This window comes from Scyliorhinus torazame, chromosome 1, assembly GCF_047496885.1.
Source record: "Scyliorhinus torazame isolate Kashiwa2021f chromosome 1, sScyTor2.1, whole genome shotgun sequence".
In the NCBI taxonomy this organism is placed as follows: Eukaryota; Metazoa; Chordata; class Chondrichthyes; order Carcharhiniformes; family Scyliorhinidae; genus Scyliorhinus; species Scyliorhinus torazame.
In genome coordinates, this window is record NC_092707.1 from 57371641 (window position 1) to 57399272 (window position 27632).

Here is a 27632-nt window from a genome sequence, read left to right on the forward strand (position 1 = left end):
AGACTGGGAGACTTCTAAACCGTAGGGCCAGGAGGACGGCCTTCCAGACAGTCGCGTTCTACCTCTCCACCTGTCCATTTCCCTGGGGGTTGTAGCTGGTAGTCCTGCTTGAGGCGATGCCCTTGGTGAGCAGGAACTGACGCAGCTCATCACTCATGAACGAGGAGCCCCGATCACTGTGGATGTAGGTGGGGAAACCGAACAAGGTGAAGAGGCTGTGCAGGGCCTTGATGACAGTGGCCGAGATCATGTCAGGGCATGGGATGGCGAAGGGAAAACATGAGTTCTCATCAACGATGTTGAGGAAGTACACGTTACGGTCGGTGGAGGGGAGGGGCCTTTTGAAGTCGACGCTAAAGGGCGGGAAGTCTTCACCAGGTGCGCTCTGTCTGGCCGATAGAAGTGCGGTTTGCACTCCGCGCAGACCTGGCAGTCCATGATCATGGTCCTGACCTCCTCGATGGAGTAAGGCAAGTTGCAGGCCTTGACAAAATGAAAAAAATGGGTGACCCCTGGATGACAGAGGTCATTGTGGAAGGCCTGAAGTCTGTCTACTTGTGTGCTGGCACATGTACCGCGGGACAGGGCATCTGGGGGCTCATTGAGCTTCCCAGGACGATACAAGATGTCGTAATTGTAGGTGGAGAGTTCGATCCTCCACCTCAGAATCTTGTTGTTCTTGATCTTGTCCCGCTGTGTATTATTGAACATGAAGGCAACCGACCGTTGGTCAGTGAGGAGAGTGAATCGCCTGCCGGCCAGGCAAGGCCTCCAATGTCGCACAGCTTCCACAATGGCCTGGGCTTCCTTTTCGACGGAGGAATGTCGAATTTCGGAGCCCTGGAGGGTACGGGAGAAAAAAGGCATGGGCCTGCCCGCCTGGTGGAGGGTAGCAGCCAGAGCAAAGACAGACGCATCGCTCTCCACCTGGAATGGGATGGACTCATCCACAGCGTGCATCGTGGCCTTGGCAATGTCTGCCTTGATGCGATTGAAGGTTAGGCGGGCCTCAGCCGACAGGGGAAAAAGGGTGGATTTGATGAGTGGGCGGGCCTTGCCCGCATAGTTGGGGACCCACTGGGCATAGTACGAGAAGAACCCCAGGCATCTCTTCAGCGCCTTGGGGCAGTGGGGAAGGGGATGTTGCAGGAGGGGGCGCATGCAGTCGGGGTCGGGCCTTAGGACTCCGTTTTCCACAACGTAGCCAAGGATGGCGAGGCGGGTCGTGCGGAATACGCACTTCTCCTTGTGCGTAAGATTTTTTTTTTAAAAATAATTTTTATTGAGGTTTTCACAAAATATCAACAACAGAATGAAAAAGGAACCCAATAGAATTAAATACAGAACAAAATAAAACAACCCCCGTGTCCCCCTCCCCCCTGTACATCAATAATAAATTAACACCCCGAATTAACACAAAGCAAACATAGAAAATATATACACCCCCTCAGATCCCCCAGTGTGAACAAACAAAAATAAAATAGAAACCCCCCCCCAACCCGGGTTGCTGACCATTGTCTACCGTTCTGCCAGGAAGTCCAAGAACGGTTGCCACCGCCTGAAGAACCCTTGTACCGATCCCCTTGAGGCGAATTTCACCGTCTCCAATTTAATAAACCCCGCCATATCGTTAATCCAGGAAGAATCCTTCGCCGGGCTACCAGGGATGCAAAGGCCAGAATACCGGCCTCTTTTGCCTCCTGCACTCCCGGCTTCCCTGCAACCCCAAATATTGTGAGCCCCCAGCTCGGTTTGACCCTGGATCCTACCACCCCCGACACCGTCCTCGCTACGCCCTTCCAAAATTCCTCCAGCACTGGGCATGCCCAGAACATATGGGTGTAATTTGCTGGGCTCCCTGAGCACCTAACACACCTGTCCTCACCCCCAAAAAATGGCTCATCCTTGTCCCGGTCATATGTGCCCTGTGCAGCACCTTAAACTGTATGAGGCCGAGCCTCGTGCACAAAGAGGAAGAGTTCACCCTCCCAAGGGCATCTGCCCACGTGCCCTCCTCGATCTCCTCTCCCAACTCCTCCCACTTACCTTTCAACTCCACCACCGAGGCCTCCTCCTCCTCCTGCATCACCTGGTAAGTTTCCGAGATCTTACCCTCTCCACCCCCCCCCCCCCCCCCAAAAAGAGCACCCTGTCCCGTACTGTGCATGGCAGCAGCCGTGGGAATTCCACCACTTGCCGGCTGGCAAACGCCCTCACCTGTAAATATCTAAAGGTGTTCCCTGGGGGGAGCCCATATTTCTCCTCCAGCTCACCCAGGCTCGCGAACTTCCCATCCACAAACAGGTCCTCCAACCTTCCTATCCCTGCCCTGTGCCACCCCGAAAACCCTCCATCTATTCTCCCTGGGTCAAACCGGTAGTTCCCCCATATTGGGGTCCACACCGAGGCCCCAACTTCCCCCCTGTGCCACCTCCACTGCCACCAGATTTTGAGGGTAGCCGCCACTACCGGGCTCATGGTATACCTCATTGGAGGGTGTGGCAGCGGCACCGTTGCCAGCGCCTCCAGACTCGTACCCTCACAAGACGATGTCTCCAGCCTCTTCCATGCAGCCCCCTCCCCCTCCATCACCCACTTCCGCACCATCGCTGCATTGGCGGCCCAGTAGTACCCACAGACGTTGGCCAGTGCCAGCCCCCCCCACATCCCGACTCCGCTCCAGGAACACCTTTCTCACCCTCGGAGTCCCTCGTGCCCGCACAAACCCCGTTATGCTCCTGTTGGCCCGCCTAAAGAAGGCCTTCGGGATAAAAATGGCGAGGCACTATAACAGGAACAAAAACCTTGGGAGCACTGTCATGTTAACTGACTGCACCCTACCCACCAGGGACAGCGGCAACGCGTCCCACCTCTTGAACTCCTCCTCCATTTGCTCCACCAGCCTCGTGAAATTAAGTCTATGCAGGGCACCCCAGCTCCTGGCCACCTGGACCCCCAAACACCTGAAGCTCCTCTCCGCCCTTTTTAGTGGGAGCTCGCCAATCCCCCTCTCCTGGTCCCTGGGTGAACCACGAACAACTCGCTCTTCCCCATGTTGAGCTTGTACCCTGAGAAATCCCCCAACTCCCTGAGCATCCTCATTACCTCCGGCATTCCCCCCCACCGGGTCCGCCACATATAGCAGCAAGTCGTCCGCATAGAGCGACACCCTATGCTCCTCCCCACCCCGCACCAACCCCCTCAGTTCCTCGACTCTCTCAGTGCCATAGCCAGGGGTTCAAACGCCAGTGCGAAGAGCAGGGGGAACAGGGGACACCCCTGCCTCATCCCTCGATGCAACCGAAAGTACTCAGACCTCCTCTTGTTCGTGGCCACACTCGCCATCGGGACCACGTACAACAGCCTAACCCACCTGACAAACCCCTCCCCAAACCCAAACCTCTTCAGCACCTCCCACAAGTACTCCCACTCTACCCTATCGAAGGCCTTCATACACTGTCGGGGGAATATTGCAATCTTCTTCCCACACCGGGAAATGTCGAAAAAACGCCTTTGGGGGCCCTGAAAGGAGCCCAAAAGTCCGTTCCAAGTGGGAGCTGCTGAACGTGCGACTTAGCTCTACATAGCCGCAACCGGAAGTCCTATTATACGTAAGATTAAAGAGCTTGGCGGTGTGAAGGAAACGCTGGAGGTTAGCGTCATGGTCCTGCTGGTCATGGCCGCAGATGGTGACATTATCCAGATATGGGAACGTGGCCCACAGCCCGTACTGGTCAACCATTCGGTCCATCTCCCGTTGGAAGGCCGAGACCCCATTGGTAACACCGAAGGGGACCCTGAGGAAGGCGCCCATCTGCCTCTAAGGCAGTGTAGTGGCGGTCCTCCGGGCAGATAGGGAGCTGGTGGTACGTGGACTTCAAGTCTACCATGGAGAAAACTCGGTACTGTGCAATCTGGTTGACCATGTCAGAAATGCGGGGAAGGGGGTACGCATCAAGCTGCGTGTACCGGTTGATCGTCTGACTGTAGTTGACGACCATCCGGAGCTTCTCCCTAGTCTTGATGACCACCACTTGGGCTCTCCAGGGGCTGGTACTGGTCTCTATGATCCCTTCCCGCAGGAGTCGCTGGACCTCGGACCTGATAAAGGCCTTGACCCGAGCACTGTATCTTCTGCTCCTGGTGGCGACGGGCTTACAGTCCAGGGAAAGGTTAGCAAAGAGCGGGGTTGGGGCGACCTTAAGGGTTGCGAGGCTACAGACGGTGAGAGGGGGCAGGGGTCCACTGAACATTAAGGTCAGGCTTCAGAGATGGCATTGGAAGTCTAGGCCTAATAAAAGGGGAGCGCAGAGATAGGGGAGGACGTAGAGTTTAAAGTTAACGTACTCTACGTCATGTATCGCAAGAGCTGCGACACAGTACCCCCGGACCTCAACAGAGTGTGATCCAGAAGCCAGGGAGATTGTCTGGGACGCAGGAAAAATTTGGAGGGAGCAGCGCCTTACTGTATCCGGATGGACGAAGCTGTCCGTGCTCCCGGAGTTGAATAAGCAGGTTGTCTTGTGCCCGTTGATCCGGACAGTCATCATGGAGTTCTTGAGATGACAGGGCCGGGACTGGTCGAGGGTGACGGAAGCGAGCTGCGGAAGGTGGCTGGTCTGATCGGTGGTAGCGGGTGGTGTTGAAGATGGCGGGCCCCACGAGTCACAAGTGGCGGGTTGCGTAGAAGATGGTGGCCCCCACGAGTTGCACGTGGTGGGTCGCGTCGGAGATGGCGAACTCCCACGGGTTGCACGAGGCGGATGATGTATTAGAAGGGGGCGGTCCCGACAGGCAAGATACCACACGGCGGGATTTGGACGTTTTAGGCCGGGCCTGGCAGACTTTTGCAAAGTGGCCCTTCTTACCTCACTCGCTGCAGGTCGCGTTCCGAGCTGGGCAGCGTTGTCTGGAGTGCTGACCCTGGCCGCAGAAGTAGCAGGACGGTCCCCCGGAGTTGGAAGGCTGCCGCGTGGCACTGGCTTGTGAGACCCCCGGATCGGGTGATGGCTGCGCCCAGGACGCCCACGAGGATGCCGCGTGGTCGGGCGTGAAGGCATCCATATTCTGGAAGGCCACTTCCAGGGAGTTCATGAGCCGCACCGTGTCATTTAGGTCGAGGGTACCCACTTCAAGCAGGCGCAGACGGATATAGTCAGACCTAACGCCAGCCACATAGGTGTCCCGGATCAGGAGCTCGGTATGCTGAACAGCCGTTACTGCCTGGCAGCTGCAATTCCGGGCGAATACCCGCATGTCACGCAGGAAATCGGCCAAAGATTCTCCTGGGCGCTGAGGCCTCATGGCGAGGAGATGCCGGGTGTGCACCTCGTTTACCGCCCTGATGTACTGCCCTTTGAGGAGTGTAATCACCTTGTCGTACGTGGCCGCGTCTCTGATGAGGGTAAATATTCGGTGGCTCACCTGGGCGTTGAGGACCCGAAGCTTGTGCTCCCCTGAGACTGCGTCAGTGGAAGAGTCGAGGTCGGGTTCACCAGGCGGTGGCAGCCATTTCTCGACTACCTAGGGGAACGTTAGAGGGAAGACGGATGACCAGCAGCAGCAACCCGGGGGGGGGGGGGGGGGGGGGGGGCGGAGGGAGGAGCCTCAGTTGAGTATAGGTCAATAGAGTACGAGGTTTTGTTACTTGTATATTATTATTATTATTATTGTTAAAACGTTTAAAAATTTCTGTTTTGTTACTGTTATCGTTTCGCTTGTTTTGTAAGCGGGAAAAATGTTGCTCAGGGAAAAAAATTTCAATAAAATATATTTTTAAAAATTTTTAAAAAGAGAGAGAAGAGTCGAGGTAGGCCTCGAAACAGCTTAGCCAATGCTGGAAGATGGGTCTAGGTCCAATCGGTCAGGTTTGAGTGACTTATCCATCGTACTATCTTAGAGTATTAAATTGATGCACCATCAATTACACATGAGGCAAGTTGTAGGAAACAAAGTAATGGTTTTAATACTCTAAGATGTAGCCTGTCTGCTGCTGAACCCAGACTGGAGACAGGGCTACAGATCAGTCAACTATATACAACACCCTGTGGGGCGGAGCCACGGAAGAACAACAATTTGTAACACAGTGAGTAACAATGGAACAAACAGTAACAGAGAATATATACAGCACTGTAAGTAAAGTGGAACAACAGTGGAACTATAATAACAGTGGTTCACCACAGCTATATAATCAGGTTTGAAAGTTCCATGTGGAATATATTCCAACTAGTCAAATGAGACGAGGTAACTGATCAGTGGGAGTCATGAATAAGTTATTTTCAGCTGAATGAATGGTGATTTTTAGTCATTGCTGATCATATTACAAAATAATTGAAGTCTGAATTGGGTACAGTGAAAGTGAATGAACAAAATTGTAGAGTTTTTAAAATGGAGGGTGATTTAGTAGCTCTAATGTAGATCGGCTTAGATTTTAACAGGATTGGGAACTTATTGCCATTAAGATCCTAATTTTAACAATTTCATGAGAGACTTGAGGAAAGCGAGTGGGTAGGATGGCAGAGTTTGTAAAGGATTATGTCACAGTACTAGAACGTAAAAGATGGTCTCAGGAGTGTGTTAAGAAAAATCCATAAAGGAGTTAGCGGCATGGTAGCACAGTGGTTTACACTGTTGCTTCACAGCACCAGGGTCCCAGGTTCGATTCCCGGCTTGGGTCACGGTCTTTGCAGAGTCTGCATGTTCTCCCCGTGTCTGCGTGGGTTTCCTCTGGGTGCTCAGGTTTCCTCCCTCAAGTCCCTAAAGACATGCTGTTAGATAATTTGGACATTCTGAATTCTCCCTCAGTGTACCCAAACAGGAGTGTTGTAACGAGGGGATTTTAACAGCAACTTGATTGCAGTGTTAATGTAAGCCTACTTGTGGCAATAAAGATTCTTAAAAAGAAATGCAAAGTGAAATTGTTCACTTCTGGGCATGCATTACAGGCCATGAAATAGAGACATAATAGAGAGGAAATAAAATTGAGAAATTAACTGAGATTAGGAGAAGAATTTGAAAATAGTGACAACAAAATAGTTCGGCTCCCTGCAAGAATAGAAAAGGATAAGGAAGATCAAAAATAAGTGTGCTGGATTAGAAAAAGGGAAAGCTCAGCAAGAGTAAGAAGGGATCTAGCTAGCTCAAATTAACTAGGTAGAAAAGCTAGAAGGTAGGCTGAAAGATTGGTGGGAAATCTTTAAATGGTATTATTATCATACAAAATAAATATTCACATAAAGCAAAGGAGGATGCATCAGGGCTATAATTCCAAGGATAAATAGATTAAAATTAACATTAAAAGAGAAGGTTGTCAATATTAAAGATAATTACGAGCAATTTGGAAATGTTAGTTGGAAAATGAAAAGGCAAATTGGAAAGCCTGGAGAATATAGAATCACCATTTGGTTCATCATGCCTGCACCAGCACCAGCAATTTGAAAGAGCTTTACAATTTGATTCAATCCCGTGCTTTTCTTCCATAGAACTGTAAACATTTCCCCTTCAAGTATTTATCCAATTCCATTTGGAAAGTTATATTCACCACCCTTTCTGGTAGTGTATTCCAGATCACAGCAACTCTGTGTAAACCATGTGTAAAGGTAATTGGCTAAAAAAACAGGTGACAGAAGGAAAAACACTTTTACACATGGAGACTTTTTGAAAGTCCATGTCTTGGATTATGATAGGTTTGTGTCGGAATTTGTTAGCTTTTTATTTTAGAAGAGATCTTGCTGGAGGCGATGGTCTTTGTTCAAAATAACATTTGTTTACATGTTAATATTTACAACGGTTAACTACGGAAAACATACAGTGAGAACAGCCCTCTGAGATGCTACTTAGACATCATCTCTGTGAGTGACACCGTAACAGTTTATTTTGCACACGGTCAGTATAAATAAAAATAATAAAAACTCTTAATCGAGTTAACCCTTTGCTGTACAATATATACAACATAAACTTCATTATCTTCATCAATTCTCTCCAAAACCTAATTAAAATCCTGTTTTGTAATTCACAAAGGAATTATAATAATAATCTTTATTGTCACAAGAGGGCTTACATTTTTTTAATATTTGGAGTTCCCAATTATTTTTTTTCCAATTAAGGGGCAATTTAGCATGGCCAATCCATCTAACCGCACATCTTTGGGTTGTGGGGGTGAAACCCACGCAGACATGGGGAGAATGTGCAAACTCCACACAGACAGTGACCCAGGGCTGGGATTCAAACCCAGGTCATCAGCGCTGTAATCCCAGTCAAGTAGGCTAACATTAACACTGCAATGAAGTTACTCTGAAAAGCCCCTGGTCGCCACATTCCAGCACCTGTTCAGGTACACAGAGGGAGAATTCAGAATGTCCAAATTACCTAACAGCACGTCTTTCAGGACCTGTGGGAGGAAACCAGAGTACCCGGAGGAAACCCACACAGACACGGGGAGAAGGTGCAAACTCCGCAGAGACAATGACCAAGCCGGGAATCGAACCTGGGACACTGGCGCTGTGAAGCCATAGTGCTAACCACTATGCTACCATAAATATAGCTATTGGGGCTAAAGGGATCAAGGGATATGGGAGGGGGGGGGGGGAATACAGAATCAGGGTATTGAACTTCTTGATGATCAGCCACGATCATAATGAATGGCCTCTTGCTTCTGTTTTCTATGTAAGTTGATAAGGCAATAAAATAGCTAAATAGAGTTCTGTAGCAAGGCGCATAAAATGTAAAAATTGAGGTGCAATGATGAATCCATAATAAACCTTAATAATCATAGTTGGAGTATATTTAGCTATTTTGAGTTCCACACAAAAAGCAGAATGTTGAAGCAATAGTGGATACAGTGCTTATTAACTGAGATACTTCCAAGTAACGGGAAAGAATCATCTCAAATCATAGAATTTACAGTGCAGAAGGAGGCCATTCAGCCCATCGAGTCTGCACCGGCCCTTGGAAAGAGCACCCCACCCAAGCCCACCCCTCCACCCTATCCCCGTAACCCAGTAACCCCACCCAACCTTTTTGAACACTAAGGGCAATTTAGCATGACCAATCCACCTAACCTGCACATCTTTGGACTGTGGGAGGAAACCGGAGCACCCGGAGGAAACCCATGCAGACACGGGGAGAACGTGCAGACTCTGCACAGAACGTGACCCAAACCGTGAATCGAACATGAGACCCTGGAGCTGTGAAGCAACTATGCTAACCACTAGAAACCTTTGATGTTTTAAAATTGAATGTAGGACATGACATAGTGATTTGATGAGGCATTTAAAGTTCCGAATGATGATGACAGGGTATAAAGAAACAGATGTTTCCTATAATAAGGTTTCCTCGAATAAGATTAAAGGGCAATGAAACATTTTTTGTTCAGAGGATTGTGAAACTATAAATTTAATGATTGGAGCAGAGACTTTCAATATTTATAGATATGTTCAACAGATGGTTAAAAGAAAGGGCATGTGGGAACTAAGCAGTCTGAAGGAATTAAGGACAGGATAAACACCACCAGGTCAATGCTATGTTTCCAGGTTATCTGTTGAACTAAGTTCCTGTTTTATGCATGTATGTATAGAATCAGATAGTATCTGCAACACAGAAATTAGTCATTTTGGCCCATCATGCCGTCATTTATGCTCCACTCAAGTCCCTTGCCAACCTTCCTCATGTAACTCTATATTCATAACTCTCTATTCCCTTCTCCTCTATACGCTTATCTAACTTCCCCTTAAATACTTCTAGAGTATTTGCATCAACGACTTTGTGGTGGTGAGTTCCACATTCTCAGCACTTTTGTCATGAATCAAATTTTTTAGTCACATGTGTTTGGAAATATTTTTTACTTTAGAAATTAAAATTTAAATGTGCACAATTCCAAACACTTGAGGCGGGATTCTCTAAGCCTGGGGCCGGGTCGGAGAATCCCTGCGACCAGCGCGATTCGCACCACGCTGCCACATCGCGATTCTCCACAGAGCAGAGAATCGGCGCCATTGGTGCCGCCATGGTTGGCGCGGCGCTGGTCGGGGGCTGCTCTACACGGCCAGCCCGCCGATTCTCGGCCCGCGATGGGCCGAGCGGCTGTCGTGAAAACGGCGAGACCCGCCGCCGCTGTCCACACCTGCTCTCAGCCGGCGGGACCGCGGCATTGAAGGGTCGGGGGTGGCCTGGGGCGGGGGGGGGGGGGTCCGACCCTGGGGGGGGGGGGTCCGACCCTGGGGGGGGGCCTCTAATGTGGCCTGGCCCGCGATCGGGTCCACCGATCGGCGGGCAGGCCTTTCTGGCTGGGGGCCTCGTTTCGTCCGTGCCAGCCCCTGTAGTCCTGCGCCATGTTGCGTCGGGGCGGGCGCGTTGAAGGAAGGCACTGCGTGTGCGCGTTGGCGCCGGTGCCACTGTGCACGCACGGATCCCACGGCGCCCAGTTCGCACCGGGATCGGCAGCTGGAGCAGGATGGTCCGCTCCAGTGCCATGCTGGCCCCTTTTGCGGGCCAGAATTAGTCGTCGGGTCGGCCCTTTCATGCCTTCGTTCATGCCGCGGGATTAGAGAATCCCACCCTTGGTTGTGAACCTGGTAAACAGACCTGGGGTAATGATAGTACAAAGGTCAACCTGTGTTTAATTAATAAGATCAGGGTTGGAACTGAAAAAGTATGTCATTTCATTAAGGGACTTAAATTATTCATGTAGTTCCAAGATCAAAGAAGCTAAAATCACCTTTGTAAATAAGTTTCATTTATTGGACATCTTTCAGTTGTTTTCTCAAACATTAAATCTATCCCACACCCACATCCACTCCCCATACATGTCAATCCATGTCTCCATCCACCCACCCAGAATGGTCTCATACCTTCCATACCGACTTGACATGTGCGTTCCCATCCCCATGGCACCTTGTAGCATCTATACCAACCAAGAGCCAGTTCATGTCCCCCACCCAAAGTCCTTACAGCCCTCAAGCCAGCTTACACCCCCACCCTACAACAAGGCCTTTTATAGCCACAATGTTAATTTACCCAATGTCCATCATGGACAAACATCAGGAGTCATACTAAAATGAAATAAAATAAAATTCTAAATATCTATTATAAACTACATTAAAATACTGTCAAGTAGGGTGGTACGGTTGTGCATTGGTTAGCACTGCTGCCTCACAGCACAGCAGATCCAGGTTTAATACTGGCCTAGGTCACTGTCCCTGTGGAGTTTGCATATTCTCCCCGTGTCTCATAGAATTTGAAATGAAATGAAATGAAAATCGCTTATTGTCACAAGTAGGTTTCAAATGAAGTTACTGTGAAAAGCCCTGAGTCGCCACATTCCAGCGCCACATTCCGGCACATATCCGTGTGCTCACCCTAACTTGAAGATGGTTTGTGGAGGAGCTGTTGTCAAGTGACACTTAAGCCCGAAACACTTCTTCAGTGTTTCCCTCCCTACCCCCACCTCTAACCAAAAAAAACCCAACCGCTGGAAAGATCAAGAGGAAGGCTCGAGGGCAGGGAGAAGTCGAAAGAAGTTGAACCGTGATGTCACAGCCTGCAGGTAAGGGACTGGCTGGTGACTGGTAAGTAGTTTTTCTTTTATTTTCCCTCAGGTGTTATCGTGCGGGGCGCAGAGGTTGCTGAGTGAGTGCTTGCTGAGAAGGGGAGTGAATAACAGGTAAGTTCTTTCTTTCTTTTTTTATCTAGAGGGGATGGCAGGGAAGGTAGTGCAATGTTCCTCCTGCAGAATGTTTGAGGTGAGGGATGCCGTCAGTGTCCCTGCTGATTTCATCTGTGGGAAGTGAACCCATCTCCAGCTCCTCAGAAACCGCGTTAGGGAACTGGAGCTGGAGCTGGATGAACTTCGGATCATTCGGGAGGCAGAGGTGGTCATATATAGAAGCTTCAGGGATGTAGTTACTCCGAAGAATAAAGATAGATGGGTGACGGTGAGAGGGGCTGGGAGGAAGCAGTCAGTACAGGGATTCCCTGTGGTCGTTCCCCTTAGTAACAAGTATACCGCTTTGGACACTGTTGGGGGGAGGAACTTACCAGGGGTAAGCCATGGGGTACAGGTCTCTGGCACAGAGTGTGTCCCTGTTGCTCAGAAGGGAAGGGGGGAGAGGAGTAGAGCATTAGTCATTGGAAACTCCATAGTTAGGGGGATAGATAGGAGATTCTGTGGGAACGAGAGAGACTCGCGGTTGGTGTGTTGCCTCCCAGGTGCCAGGGTGCGTGATGTCTCGGATTGTGTTTTCGGGATCCTTAAGGGGGAGGGGGAGCAGCCCCAAGTCGTGGTTCACATAGGTACCAACGACATAGATAGGAAAAGGGATAGGGATGTAAGGCAGGAATTCGGGGAGCTAGGGTGGAAACTTAGATCTAGGACAAACAGAGTTATTATCTCTGGGTTGTTACCCGTGCCACGTGATAGCGAGACGAGGAATAGGGAGAGAGAGGAGTTGAACACGTGGCTACAGGGATGGTGCAGGAGGGAGGGTTTCAGATTCTGGATAATTGGGGCTCATTCTGGGGTCGGTGGGCCCTCTACAAACGGGATCGTCTACACCTGGACTAGAGGGGTACCAATATCCTGGGGGGGATATTTGCTAATGCTCTTCGGGAGGGTTTAAACGAGTTCAGCAGGGGCTTGGGAACCTGAATTGTAGCTCCAGTATACAGGAGATTGAGAGTAGTGAGGTCATGAGTAAGGTTTCAAAGTTGCAGAGTGTACCGGCAGGCAGGAAGGTGGTTTAAAGTGTGTCTTCAATGCCAGGAGCATCCGGAATAAGGTGGGTGAACTTGTGGCATGGGTTGGTACCTGGGACTTCGATGCTGTGGCCATTTCGGAGACATGGATAGAGCAGGGACAGGAGTGGTTGTTGCAGGTGCCGGGGTTTAGATATTTCAGTAAGCTCAAGGAAGGTGGTAAAAGAGGGGGAGGGGTGGCGTTATTAGTCAAGGACAGTATTACGGTGGCAGAAAGGACGTTTGATGATGACTCGTTTACTGAGGTAGTATGGGCTGAGGTTAGAAACAGGAAAGGAGAGGTCACCCTGTTATGGGTTTTCTATAGACCTCCGAAAAGTTCCACAGATGTAGAGGAAAGGATTGCAAAGATGATTCTGGCTAGGAGCGAAAGCAACAGGGTAGTTGTTATGGGGGACTTTGACTTTCCAAATATTGACTGGAAACGCTATAGTTCGAGTACTTTAGATGGGTCTGTTTTTGTCCAATGTGTGCAGGAGGATTTCCTGACACAGTATGTAGATAGGCCAACGAGAGGCGAGGCCATATTGGATTTGCTACTGGGTAATGAACCAGGACAGGTGTTAGATTTGGAGGTAGGTGAGCTCTTTGGTGATAGTGACCACAATTCGATTACGTTTACTTTAGTGATGGAAAGGGATAGGTATATACCACAGGGCAAGAGTTATATCTGGGGGAAAGGCAATTATGATGCGATGAGGCAAGACTTCGGGTGGAGCTAAGAAGAGCCAGGAGGGGACATGAGAAGTCTTTGGCAGGTAGGATCAAGGATAACCCGAAAGCTTTCTATAGATAAGTCAGGAATAAACGAATGACTAGGGTAGAGTAGAGCCAGTCAAGGACAGTAGTGGGAAGTTGTGCTTGGAGTCCGAGGAGATAGGAGACGTCCTAAATGAATATTTTTCGTCAGTATTCACACAGGAAAAAGATAATGTTGTCGAGGAGAATACTGAGATTCAGGCTTATAGACTAGAAGGGCTTGAGGTTCATAAGGAGGAAGTGTAAGCAATTCTGGAAAGTGTGAAAATAGATAAGTCCCCTGGGCCGGATGGGATTTATCCTAGGATTCTATGGGAAGCTAGGAAGGAGATTGCTGAGCCTTTGGCTTTGATCTTTAAGTCATCTTTGTCTACAGGAATAGTGCCAGAAGACTGGAGGATAGCAAATGTAGTCCCCTTGTTCAAGAAGGGGAGTAGAGACAACCCCGGTAACTATAGACCAGTGAGCCTTACTTCTGTTGTGGGCAAAATCTTGGCAAGGTTTATAAGAGATAGGATGTATAATCATCTGGAAAGGAATAATTTGATTAGAGATAGTCAACACGGTTTTGTGAAGGGTAGGTCGTGCCTCACAAACCTTATTGAGTTCTTTGAGAAGGTGACCAAACAGGTAGATGAGGGTAAAGCAGTTGATGTGGTGTATATGGATTTCAGTAAAGTGTTTGATAAGGTTCCCCACGGTAGACGACTGCAGAAAATACGGAGGCATGGGATTCAGGGTGATTTAGCAGTTTGGATTAGAAATTGGCTAGCTGGAAGAAGACAAAGGGTGGTGGTTGATGAGAAATGTTCAGACTGGAGTCCAGTTACTAGTGGTGTACCACAAGGATCTGTTTTGGGGCCACTGCTGTTTGTCATTTTTATAAATGACCTGGAGGAGGGCGTAGAAGGATGGGTGAGTAAATTTGCAGATGACACTAAAGTCGGTGGAGTTGTGGACAGTGCGGAAGGATGTTACAAGTTACAGAGGGACATAGATAAGCTGCAGCGCTGGGCTGAGAGGTGGCAAATGGAGTTTAATGCAGAAAAGTGTGAGGTGATTCATTTTGGAAGGAATAACAGGAAGACTGGGTATAATGGTAAGATTCTTGGCAGTGTGGATGAGCAGAAAGATCTCGGTGTCCATGTACATAGATCCCTGAAAGTTGCCACCCAGGTTGAGAGGGTTGTTAAGAAGACGTACGGTGTGTTAGCTTTTATTGGTAGAGGGATTGAGTTTCGGAGCCATGAGGTCATGTTGCAGCTGGTCAAAACTCTGGGGCGGCCGCATTTGGAGTATTGCGTGCAATTCTGGTCGCCACATTATAGGAAGGATGTGGAAGCATTGGAAAGGGTGCAGAGGAGATTTACCAGAATGTTGCCTGGTATGGAGGGAAGATCTTATGAGGATAGGCTGAGGGACTTGAGGCTGTTTTCGTTAGAGAGAAGAAGGTTAAGAGGTGACTTAATTGAGGCATACAAGATGATCAGAGGATTGGATAGGGTGGACAGTGAGAGCCTTTTTCCTCGAATGGTGATGTCTAGCACGAGGGGACATAGCTTTAAATTGAGGGGAGATAGATATAGGACAGATGTCAGAGGTAGGTTCTTTACTCAGAGAGTAGTAAGGGCGTGGAATGCCCTGCCTGCAACAGTAGTGGACTTGCCAACACTAAGGGCATTCAAATGGTCATTGGATAGACATATGGACGATAAGGGAATACTGTAGATGGGCTTTAGAGTGGTTTCACAGGTCGGTGCAACATCGAGGGCCGAAGGGCCTGTACTGCGCTGTAATGTTCTATGTTCGGGGAGGCTGGTACAGGAATTGAACCCCCGCTGCTGGCCTGCCTTGGTCTGCTTTAAAAGCCAGCGATTTAGCCGAGTGGCTAAACCAGCCCCTGCATTTACAGTGCAGCAGGAGGCCATTTGGCCCATCGAGTCTGCACCGGCCCTTGGAAAGAGCACCCCACCCAAGCCCACGCCCCCACCCCATTCCTGTAACCCAGTAACCACCCCCAACCTTTTTCGACACTAAGGGCAATTTATTATGGCCAATCCACCTAACCTGCACATCTTTGGACAGTGGGAGGAAACCGGAGCACCTGGAGGAAACCCACGCAGACACGGGGAGAACGTGCAGACTCCGCACAGACAGTGACCCAAGCCGGGAATCGAACCTGGGACCCTGGAGCTGTGAAGCAACTGTGCTAACCACTGTGCTACCGTGCTGCCCATACATGGGCCCATCTGCATGGGTCTCACCCCCACAACGCAATGATGTGCAGGGTAGGTGGATTGGCCATGCTAAATTGCCCCTTAATTAAAAACAAAATGAATTTAGTATTTTAAATTAAAAATAAATAAATACCGTCAAGTACCCCTTATAAAATACAAATATTTATATTCATAGCCTTACATTAAAGACTGCTAATCCTTTAATAATGTACAGAAAGAGCGCAGCACGGTGGCGCAGTGGGTTAGCACTGCAGCCTCACGGCGCCGAGGTCCCAGGTTCGATCCCGGCTCTGGGTCACTCCGTGTGGAGTTTGCACATTCTCCCCGTGTTTGCGTGGGTTTCGCCCCCACAACCCAAAGATGTGCGAGGTAGGTGGATTGGCCACGCTAAATTGCCCCTTGATTGGAAAAATGAATTGGGTACTCTAAATTTATTTTTTAAAAATAATGTCCAGAAAGAATGTTTCTATTTGCATGGAAGGAGCATTACCAAAGGGTTTTGAATATAAGATAGTCACCAAGAAATCCAGCGGGGAATTTGGAAGAAAGTACTTTGCCAAAAGAGTAGTGGGAATGTGGAGCTCGCCACCACAGGGAGTGGTCTAATCGGATAGTAGAGATGCATCTAAGGGGAAGGTAGACAAATCATGATGGAGAAAGGATTAGAGGGTTATGAGTATAGACTTATATGAAGAAAGATGGAAAAGATTCCAGTGGGCCATAAATACCAGTATTGAGCTAAATGAATCATCCATATGTCCTACCTAATCCTGTGCTAACTTGCAATTTTTTCTGTTTCTTTGATACTTTGCTCATGGCACGAGCAACAATTCAGGGATTATTATTATTGAGATCCTGCTCTTTAAGTTAGTTCATAAATCCTGATACTCCATCAGCAGGGCCTCCTTCCTCCCTGTTCCTGGATTTGTCATTTATTTATTTGTAACATGGACCCAGACAACTGGATTTATTTAATAATAATAATTTTTATTAGTGCCACATGGTCGGCACAACATCGTGGGCTGAAGGGCATGTTACTGTGCTGTACTGTTCTATGTTCTAAGTAGGCTCACATTAATACTGCAATGAAGTTACTGCGAAAATTCCCTAGTCGCCACACTATGGCGCCTCTTCCGGTACACAGATGGAAAATTCAGAATGTCCAATTCACTTAAGCACGTCTTTCGGGACTTGTGAGAGGAAACCGGAGCACCCGGAGGAAACCCTCGCAGACACGGGGAGAATGTGCAGACTCCGCACAGACAGTGAGCCAAGCAGGAATCAAACCTGGGATCCTGGTGCTGTGAAGCAACAATGGTAACCACTGTGCTATCGTGCAGCCCATTACCCAACTGCCTCGAGATATCCCATGGCCTGGTGCTGAGCAATTTTTATTTGATTCGCGCCACTGGATTTTAAAAGGTTTTAAAAGTGGTCAATTTATAAATGTCAAAGGTTTGATATTCAAAATAACAACCTTCTTCAATGTGTGCGATTTTTTTCCCCTCACCAGGAGCAAATATCTGCACTCCAGCCATTCCTGCAGCCTGATAACGCTGCAAGGTGTCTTTGCCGTAGCCTGCCTTGTTTGGCAGGAAGTAAGGGGACAGTATGCAGGAGAGGTCGCCAGCAGCTGCTGCAGCGGGTTCGGCTGACGTCACGGCGCTCTCCCAGCAGTCCCGGTGCAGTGCATGTATTGCGGAGCCGAGTGGACAATGTCACTGCTGCGGTGCCAGGCTGAATGGCACGAGTTGGATAAAGAATTCAAACAGCTGCAGGTAAATTGGCAGTGCCTGAGCCGGCGGGGTTGAGACCGGGAGGGCGAGGCGACTGATTTTGCTGGCCCATCTAGCACCATCGGTGCTTTTGAATTGGGGTTTTAGTTGTTCTGTGAGGCATCTCTTGAGTGTTTGTGTCACACGGGGGTTTGGGGGTCCCTTTGTCTCAGTCTTGGAATAAGGCCCAAGATTTAAGGTACCAGTTTTCAGTGAGGTCAAGACAAGAAGGCCTTTGACGAGCGTATAACGGTCTTTAGTTTTTTTAATGTCGCCTTTGTACCATGTTGATATAAATTTGTGCTTGCACTAATTAGTAGATGCACCGTGTGTTTAATATCTCCTGTTGTAATTGATTTTACCGAGATTACTATACCGCAAATTTGTTTGATTACCAGCAAATAATTGCTATGCCGTGTCACTATATACACGCGCATATTAAGAATGCATTTAAACGCTTCAGTTGAAGTATTAAAAATAGGCATTTGAATCTATGGCCATTTAATTATGTCAGGTTATGGCGCTAATAATACTTTAAGAAGTCTAGGTTTTGATTAGAATATTTATAATCGGTTTAAAGTCGATGTTGAGGGAATATTAATCTTCCCGTTTGGGTGCAGTTTCAAGCAATAAGGGTAATTTAAAATCCGAATTCATTTAATAGTCGCAAAAGGGTTAAATGTTCAGGGGTTAAATGTTCAGGCAGTTTTGTGGTAATATTCCTTTGAGGCGTGGTGCAGAATTTGCTTATTTATTAATTAGGGCTTAAAATTGACCTGAGTTTTGAAAACGACCCAAAGATTACCCTGACTAATGTGATATATCTCCAAAAAGGTAGTTAGAAACCTGTTAAATAAGAGTTTGTTTTTTTGAGGTGCCTTAACAATAAAATTGCAATGCTCTACAGTAAAACATATAACCTTGTGAGATGCTGTTTTGTAAAATGCATGAATGCACAAAGACTAAACTTAATGGATAAATGCAATAAAGATATATATTTTAGCCATATAAAGCAGAACGTCCTGCCTGTGGCAAGTTAACTACTCTAGGGCCGGGCAGTGGTTGGAGTGAGACGGTTGCTTTTTCTTTTTTAAATAGATTTAGAGTATCCAATTGTTTTTTTTCCAATTAAGTGGCAATTTAGTGTGGTCAATTCATATACTCTGCACATCTTTTAGGTTGTGGGGGTGAGACCCACGCAGACACTGAGAGAATGAGCAAACTCCACACAGTGACCTGGGGCTGGTATCGAACCCGGGTCCTCAGTGCCATAGGCAGCAATGCTAACCACCGCCACCATGCCACCTTGAGACAGTTGCTTTTTCAAGAGAAGAATTGGGCAATATTCCCACTTCTGATTATTTTTAAAAATACATTTAAAGTACCCAGTTATTTATTTTTTCCCAATTAAGGGGCAATTTAACGTGGCCAATCCACCTAACCTGCATATCTTTGGCTTGTGGGGGTGAAACCCACGCACACATGGGGAGAATGTGCAAACTCCACACGGACAGTGACCCAGGGCCGGATTCGAGCCCGGGTCCTCAGTCCCAGTGCTAACCACTGCGCCACATGCCACCCTTCCCACTTCTGATTATTACACGTTTGATCCAAAGGAAACACATGTATTTTGCACTTCCAAGTGGGGCAATAATTTGCTTTGCTACCCACTGTGATCAATTGCCCTGTTAGACTCATTTTCTGGGCTCCAACATAAAATAGGACCATTCAGATGTGGAACAATGCTACAGCAACAGTCATTTCATTCATTCATTTTTTCATTTCATCCCTTGAGAGAAAATATTTAGAAAGTAAAATGAATTGCATATTCAGTTGAAACAGTTCCATTTGTTTGCACATAATTAATTTTCACATTCTGTACATGAACAGAAAGTTATGTTTCATTTTGTTTAATAAATAATCAAGTTATGGTCAATAAATTTCATCATCGTTAATTTCTGAGAATGTTCTATAAAAATTGCTGATTCAGTGAACTGAACTAAAACTAATGTAAATGTGCTATGGGCCCAATTTGAAAAGAGCATAGTGATTGAAACTGGTTCCAGATTTTTATTCGTACACATTTCAGATTCTGCTCGTGTGAAAATGGGCAAAACATTTAGAAACTTACGTGACCAGATTTGATCTGATCCCAGTTCAATAGTTCGTGGTTTTATCAATTGAGATATTTTTTGAGCACATAATCCAAAGTCCATTGGCACTATAATTTTACAGTAAGAGACCTTACTTATAATCTGTGATGGCAGAACTTGCTTTGGCAATCTGATGTGTGCACGTGGGATAGTAATCTTTAATTTCATCAGCTGGTCAGTTATATTGTTGCCAATCGGCACCAATAATGTTGCCAATTCGCACCGGAGACGCCAATAATGTTGCACTTTTTAACTGGATACTGATAGTTATTAATGAGATTGCTTTTCAGAGTCGCCAGGTATCAAATTATACCACCACAAGGTTTTACCGGATATCGATCAAGGACCAAACAACCAGTTAGTTAGTTCAAGTTCAATGATAGTTTATTTACACACAAGAATTACTTCGACATGCAACATAAAACACTACACGCTAAATTACACCTAACACTACAACAACCAGTACTTAACTTCAGGCACCCGGCCTTATGCAGAGGAACAAGGTCTTTGTTCGGATCTTGCGTGGCTGGGTCTGGAGAAGTGACTTTGTTTCTGCTGGGCTCATCCGTCTGCTAGCGATCGTTGGTCTTGAACTTGCTTCTGGTCGTGGTGCTGCAATTGGTATCAGGCGTAGGCCGGGCCAAGAGAGTGCCGGTGCGCCGAGGCCAAAAGAGACTGAACACATGGCAGTGTCTCTTTTTATCCTTCGGGGGTTTTGTGCTCTTTTGGGTGGTCCTTAGCTTTGGACCCAATAATTTGGCAGGCTTCGATTACTGCCTTTGATTTTAGCCAATAAAAGGGACGGGTGCCTTGATGGCTGACCGTGTCCTGAGCGGTCATTGACCTTGGCTGTTTGGGCTTCCTGGGTGAAGGGAGTGGCGCCGATGAGTCTGGATTTGTATCCGATACCTGAGTACAAGTCTTTTGTTCTGGGGAAATGGGCCATTAGAATACAAATCGGCTGGGGGTTTCGATAGTGTCTGATTATCTAGTGGTCAATATACACTTAAGCTCTTAGTTCGTCTGGATTCTTTGCAAGTGGCCACACTTTCCTTTGCAAGTGGCCATCTCAGATGGCTACAATATATTGAACAACTTCTTTTGTCAAGCAAAGACACTTCCAGGAGTTGGCCAAGTCCATAACATTCTGAAAGTGTATTTTCCAGGAGACCTAGATACAGGCAGTTCCTCTGATGGTCTTCACACCCGTCAATGTCTAAACTTTCTACTAAACGTAAGGACAATGGGCCTCCACACTTTCTGCCTACAGAAACTACCAGGGCCAGCAATGTATTAATGCAACTCATTATGCAAGGAGGGTGTGAAGGATCCCTATTTGTTTCTTTGCCATCTTAATTGCTTTGACAATGGGAGATCAAAACTCATTCATTAACATGGATTACCCTCAATAGTGTGCCAATAGGAAACACATGACCAAAAACACCGAGGGGGCAACGACACAGTGGTTAGCACTGCTGCTTCAAAGTGCCAGGGACTCTGGTTCAATTCCAGCCTTGGATGACTGTGGAGTTTACACTTTCTCCCTGTGTCTGTGTGGATTTCCTCCAGGTGCTCCGGTTTCCTCCCACACTCCAAAGATGTGCAGGTTAGATGGATTCGCCATGCTAAATTGCCCTGGAGTGTGCAAAGATGTGCAGGTTAGGTTAAGTGGGGATGGGGCGTAGGTAGGATACTCATTCAGAGGGTCGGTGCAGACTCGATGGGCTGAAAAAAAGAAACCCCCTTGTGAAAAGCTATAATAATAAGCTTGTCTGTTGATTGGTTGTGAGGTGAAAGTGGATCCCTTGACATCAAGGCAGCCTTTGATCGAGTATAGTATCAAGGAGCCCCAGCAAAACAGGAGTCAAGAGGAATCAGAGGGAAATCTCTTCGCTAGTTGGAGTCAGCCATCTTCGTTTGTGCCAGGTATGAGGTGGTTGGAGGTCAATCAATACAGCTCCAGAACATCACTGCAGGAGTTCCTCAGGGTAGTGTCTTAGGCATAACCATCTTCCTCAATGACTTCCCTTCCATCATAAAGGTCAGAAGAGGGTATGTGCGCAGATGCCTGCCCACAAGTCAGGAGTGAAATGGAATACTCTCCACTTGCCTAGATGAGTGCAGCTCCAACAGCACTGAAGAAGCTCAACGCCATCCAGGACAAAGCAGCCTGTTTGATTTTGATTGCTCATGCTGCCAAATTCCAATAAGTATAGTCCCAGTCTACTTTGTCTCTCCTCATAAACTAATACTCTCAACTCTGGAATCAACCTAGTGAATGTCCTCTGCACACCCTCCATGCCAGTACATCCTTTCTCAAGAAAGGAGACCAAAACTGTACACAATACTCCAGGTGTGCCCTCACCAGCACCCTACACAGCTGCAACATAACTTCCCTGCTTTTAAATTCCATCCCTCTCGCAATGAAGGACAAAATTCCATTTGCCTTAATCACTTGCTGCACCTGCAAACCACCTTTATGCAATTCATGCACAAGGACACCCAGGTCCCTCTGCACAGCAGCATGCTGCAACTATTTAAATAATAATCCATTTTGCTAGCTCTTTGCTATTATTCTTACCAAAATGGATAACCTCTGATTTATCAACATTGAACTCTATTTGCAAGACCTTTGCCCACTCCCCTTTAAACAATCTATATCCCTCTGCAGACTTTCAGTATCCTCTGCAAACTTAGTGCCACTCATCTTAGTGTCATCTGCGAATTTTGACACATTACACTCCAGATCATTTATGTAAATTGTGAACAATTGCCTCAACACTGATCCCCTGAGGCACACCAGTAGCCACTGATCACAAACCTAAAAACACCCATTTATCCCCATTCTTTCTTATCTGTCAGTTAACCAATCCTATATCCATGCTAATACATTACCTGTAACGCCATGCACCTTTACCTTATGCAGTAGCCTTTTGTGTGGCACCTTGTCGAATGCCTTCTGAAGCTTCTCAGGAGATTTGGGGCTTTTTCAGGTTCTAAGCTGAATCTGGAAAAAGTGTTTTCTGGTGTCTTCTCTGGGGGCAGGAGCCCGTTTGGGGGATTGCTGTTCCGGGTGGTGACTACCCATTTGGGTACCTGGGAGTGCAGGTGGCTCGAGACCAGGCCAGTTTCGTAAATTGAATTTCAAAAGCCTGGTGGGTTAACTGAGGTGGGACAGCCTTTCTCTATCGTTGGCAGGCCGGGTGCAGGCAGTAAAGATGAATATTTTGCCACGGTTTTTCTTATTTCAGTGGCTACATGTCTTGACGTCTTTTATGGGGATGGAACAGTTGATTTCATTGTTTGTTTGGGCAGGTGGTGGCACGGTAGCACAGTGGTTAGGACTGTTCCTTCACAATTCCAGGGACTCTGGTTCGATTCCTGGCTTGGATCACTGTCTATGTAGAGTCTGCACGTTCTCCTCGTGTCTGCCTGGGTTTCCTCTGGGTGCTCCAGTTTCCTCCCACGAGTCTCGAAAGTCGTGCTTGTTAGGTGAATTGGACACTCTGAATTCTCCGTCAGTGTACCCGAACAGGCGCCGGAGTGTGGCGACGAGGGGATTTTCACAGTAACTTCTTTGTGGTGTAATGCAAGTCTACTTGCGACACTAATAAAGATTACTATTATTATAGGTACGGTAGCAAGGATTAGGAAGACTGCGCTTCAGAGAGGGCGGCAGTCTAGGGTCTGGCCCTTCCAAACCTGGTTTATTATTGGGCGGCGGACGGCAAGAAGGTGTGGGGTTCACAGTGGTTAGCACTGTTGCTTCATAGCACCAGGGACCCGGCTTCGATTTCCAGCTTGGGTCACTCTCTGTGTGGAGTTTGCACGTTCTCCCCGTATCTGTGTAGGTTTCCTCCGGCGCTCCGGTTTCCTCCCACAAGTTCCAAAAGACGTACTTGTTAGGTGAAGGGGTGTTGACAGTGATTGGGCAGGAGGGAGGAGGGGTCATCTCGCTGATTTTATGGGAGGTTGCTGGAGGAGGATAGGGTGTCGTAGGAGGGGGTCCGTTCAAGTCCGAGTTGGGGATAGTGCTGGGTGGGGTTGTGCGAGGTGCTGCAGAGGGTGAACTCCTCAACCTCTTGCTTGTGGCTAGGGTTGATACAGCTAAAGGTGCTGCATAGAGCACACCTGACAAAGTCGAGGATGAGTCGGTTGGTTTTTTTTAATAAACAATTTTATTGAGGTATTTTTGGCATATAACACAATGACATTGTATCCCCCCCCCTGCTGACGATTAATTCTCCGCGAAGAAGTCAATGAATGGCTGCCACCTCCAGGCGAACCCCGATAGTGAACCTCTCAAGGCGAACTTAACTTTCTCTCGACCTAGAAAGCTCACCATGTCCGATAGCCATGCTTCCGCCTTCGGGGGCCTTTAGTCCCTCCATGCCAACAGCATTCGGCGCCGGGCTACCAGGGAAGCAAAGGCCAAGACATCGGCCTCCTTCTCCTCCTGGACTCCCGGGTCCTCCGACACCCCAAAGATTGCCACCTCAGGACTCATTACCATCCCAGTTTTCAAAACCCGGGACGTGATGTCCGCGAATCCCTGTCAGTACCCCCTGAGTTTAGGGCACGACCAGAACATGTGCACGTGATTAGCCGGCGCATCAGCTTCAGGTCCTCAGTCTGTGCATCCTCTGCTCCCATTAGTTCTTTGTAAATATCTGAGACTCTACCCTCACCTACCTCTCCCCTCGATACTACCCTGTCCTGCCTCCCCTTTGGCGGGAGGCGTGGGAAGGACTGCATCAGCCTGCGCACAAAATCCTGCACCTGCAAGTATCTAAAGTCATTCCCTCCCGCCAGCCCAAACCTCTCCTCCAACGCCCTCGTGCTCGGGAAGCTCCCTTCCAAGAACAGATCACCCACCCTCGCAATCCCCGCCCTCTGCCACAGTCGATACCCACCGTCCATGTTCCCCGGGACAAATCGGTGATTGCCGCATATTGGGGTCCACACCGATGCTCTCACTTCCTCTATATGCCTCCTCCACTGGCCCCAGATCCGAAGAGCCGCTACCACTATAGGGCTGGTGGAGTACCACAGGGGTGGCATAGGCGCCGTAACGAGGGCTGCCAAACTGGTGCCCCGACACGAAGCAGCCTCCATCCGCTGTCAAACCGACTCGGTACCCACCATCCATTTCCTTATCATCGCTATGTTGGCCGCCCAGTAGTAGTTGCTGAAGTTCGGCAACGCCAGCCCCCCTTCCCCTCTGTCCCTTTCAAGCATCACTTTCCTCACCCGTGGAGACTTCCCCGCCCAGACAAATCCCAGGATAATTTTATTCAGCCTCTTAAAGAAGGACCTCGGGGTCAAAACGGGGAGACACTGAAATATGAACAAGAATCTCGGGAGAATCGTCATCTTAACAGTCTGCACCCTCCCCGCTAGTGACAGCGGGAGTGCATCCCAACTCTAAACCTCCTCCCTCAGTCGTTCCACCAGTCGGGACAGGTTGAGCTTGTGCAACTTGCCCAGTCCCGTGCCACCTGTATCCCCAAGTATCTGGAGCTTTCTCCTACCAACCTGAACTGCAACCCCTTCAGCCTAATCTCCTGCCCCCTCCCCTGAATTACGAACAACTCGCTCTTAGCCACGTTCAGTTTATAAACTGAAAACCGGCCAAATTCCCTCAGGGTTTCCATGATACCGTCCATCCCCGCCATTGGGTCCGATACGTATAACAGCAGGTCATCCGCGTATAACGAGACTTTCTATCATAGAATTTACAGTGTAGAAGGAGGCCATTCGGCCCATCGAGTCTGCACCGGCTCTTGGAAAGAGCACCCTACCCAAGGTCAACACCTCCACCCTATCCCCATAACCCAGTAACCCCACCCAACACTAAGGGCAATTTTGGACACTAAGGGCAATTTATCATGGCCAATCCCCCTAACCTGCACATCTTTGGACTGTGGGAGGAAACCAGAGCACCCGGAGGAAACCCACGCACACACGGGACGATGTGCAGACTCCGCACAGACAGTGACCAAAGCCGGAATCGAACCTGGGACCCTGGAGCTGTGAAGCAATTGTGCTATCCACAATGCTACCGTGCTGCCCTACTGACCCCCGGACCAGCCCTTTCCAGTCTCTTGAAGCCCTCTGAGCAATTGCCAGGGGCTCTGTGGCCAGCGCGAACAGCAGTGGGGAGAGAGGGCAACCCTGTCTTGTCCCGCGGTGCAGTCTGAAGTAATCTGATGTCGTCCTGTTCGTCCTTACACTAGCCTCTGGGGCCTGATATAACAGCCTAACCCAGTAAATGAACCCCTCCCCGAACCCAAACCGTCCCCGCACCTTCCACAGATAGTCCCACTCGACTCGGTCAAAAGCCTTTTCTGCATCCATAGCTACCACTATCTCTGCCTCCCTGCTCTCCGGGGGCATCATAATCACATTAAGCAGCCTTCTTCGATTGGCCACCAGTTGTCTACCCTTTACGAACCCGGTTTGGTCTGCCGCAATTACATCCGGTACACAGTCCTCAATTCTAGTAGCCAAGATCTTGGCCAGTAATTTAGCATCTACATTGATCAAAGAGATCGGCCTGTAAGACCTACAAGCCTCCGGGTCTTTATCTTGTTTCAGAATAAGCAAAATAGTGGCCTGCGACATCGTCGGGGGTAGAACCCTTCTGTCTCTTGCCTCGTTAAAAACCCTGACCAGCACCGGCCCCACTAACTTTTTATAAAACTCCACTGGATACCCATCCGGCCCCGGGCTTTACCCAATGCATGACCTTCAGGCCCTCCAATATCTCTTCGATCCTGACCAGGGCCCCCAGTCCGTCTATCACCCCCCTACCCACTCTTGGGAAGGTCAGTCCGTCCAGCAATCGCTGGTTCATTGAGGGGGTGGAGGACATTTGTGAGGGGTCCGGCCAATCATGTACAAGTGTTCTGGTCATGCCCAAACTTGGAGAGATTTCGGTGGTCGGGTTTTCAGCACCATCTCAGCGATCTTGCACGTGGATTTGGAGCCCAGTCCATAGGGGTCAAATTTGGGGTGCCAGACTTACCGGAGCTGCAGATCGGAGCAGGGGCAGATGATTTAGCCTTCGTCTCACTGATTGCTTGCAGATGTGTCCTGTCGGGGTGGAAGTCAGCTTCTCCACCCTGTGCCTCGGTATGACTGGGGGATTGATGGAGTTCCCTGTATTTGGAGAGGTTAAGTTTATTTTGACGGGTGTGAATAATAGAAGGGGTTTGTTTGTACAACATTTTAAAGAGTTGTTTACCATCAGCTGCTAGGGACCTGGGGGGGGGGGGGGGGGAGGGGGGAGGAGTGGGTCTTGAGTCGGGGAGGGAGGGTCTTGAGTCGGGGGGTGGGGTGGGTTTGTTCTTTCACTTTGTTGGGTTGTATGCTTAAAATGTTAAAAATCGAATAAAAAATATTTAAAAAATAACTGGCCAGTGAGAATGAAAGTACAAGACCTGGCATCTGTCCTCACCTGATCATAAACAATCTCTGAATGATGTTGCCCTCTTTCTACATTTGATGGTCCAAAACATGTCGTCTCTGTTGTGTTATGCTTTTCCATGTAGCATGAGCTGCTTCCTTGATGTATGCTCTGACAAAGGAAGGTTCAGACTTGGAGATAGGTTTAACACATTTATTGAACTGTTAACAATTCTCCTACTTGAGTTCAACTCTCCGGCTAATCTTGCTATAGTAACTCAGTCTAACTAACCAGTCTGCTCTAAGCCATGCGGTGGGTGTGATGCTTCTGGTCTGCCCCGTCCTTCTCTGAGTGTCGCCTGTGAAAAAAGAAAGAGCATGTGTGCCCTGTCCTTTTTATATGGGCTGCCCCCTTGTGGTAGTGTCACCTATGGGTGTCTTGACTGCCCATTGGTTGTGTCCTATTCTGTGTGTTCATTAGCTGTATGTCTGCATGTCATGATGTCTCTGGTGCTCCCTCTAGTGTTTACTCAGTCTAAGTATATTTACAT

The 27632-nt window shown here is 48.3% G+C and overlaps 1 protein-coding gene across 2 annotated transcripts in view; it reads left to right on the plus strand.

The window, feature by feature from the left end:
* tmem120b (transmembrane protein 120B) overlaps positions 1-27632 on the plus strand; it is a 130952-nt gene that overhangs the window by 1564 nt on the left and 101756 nt on the right. For both annotated transcript variants that reach the window (XM_072495186.1, XM_072495195.1), the window contains exon 2: positions 17260-17524. In XM_072495186.1, coding sequence (XP_072351287.1) covers positions 17438-17524 — 87 coding nt within the window. In that variant the 5' untranslated portion in view covers positions 17260-17437. The remainder of the gene's footprint in view (positions 1-17259; positions 17525-27632) is intronic.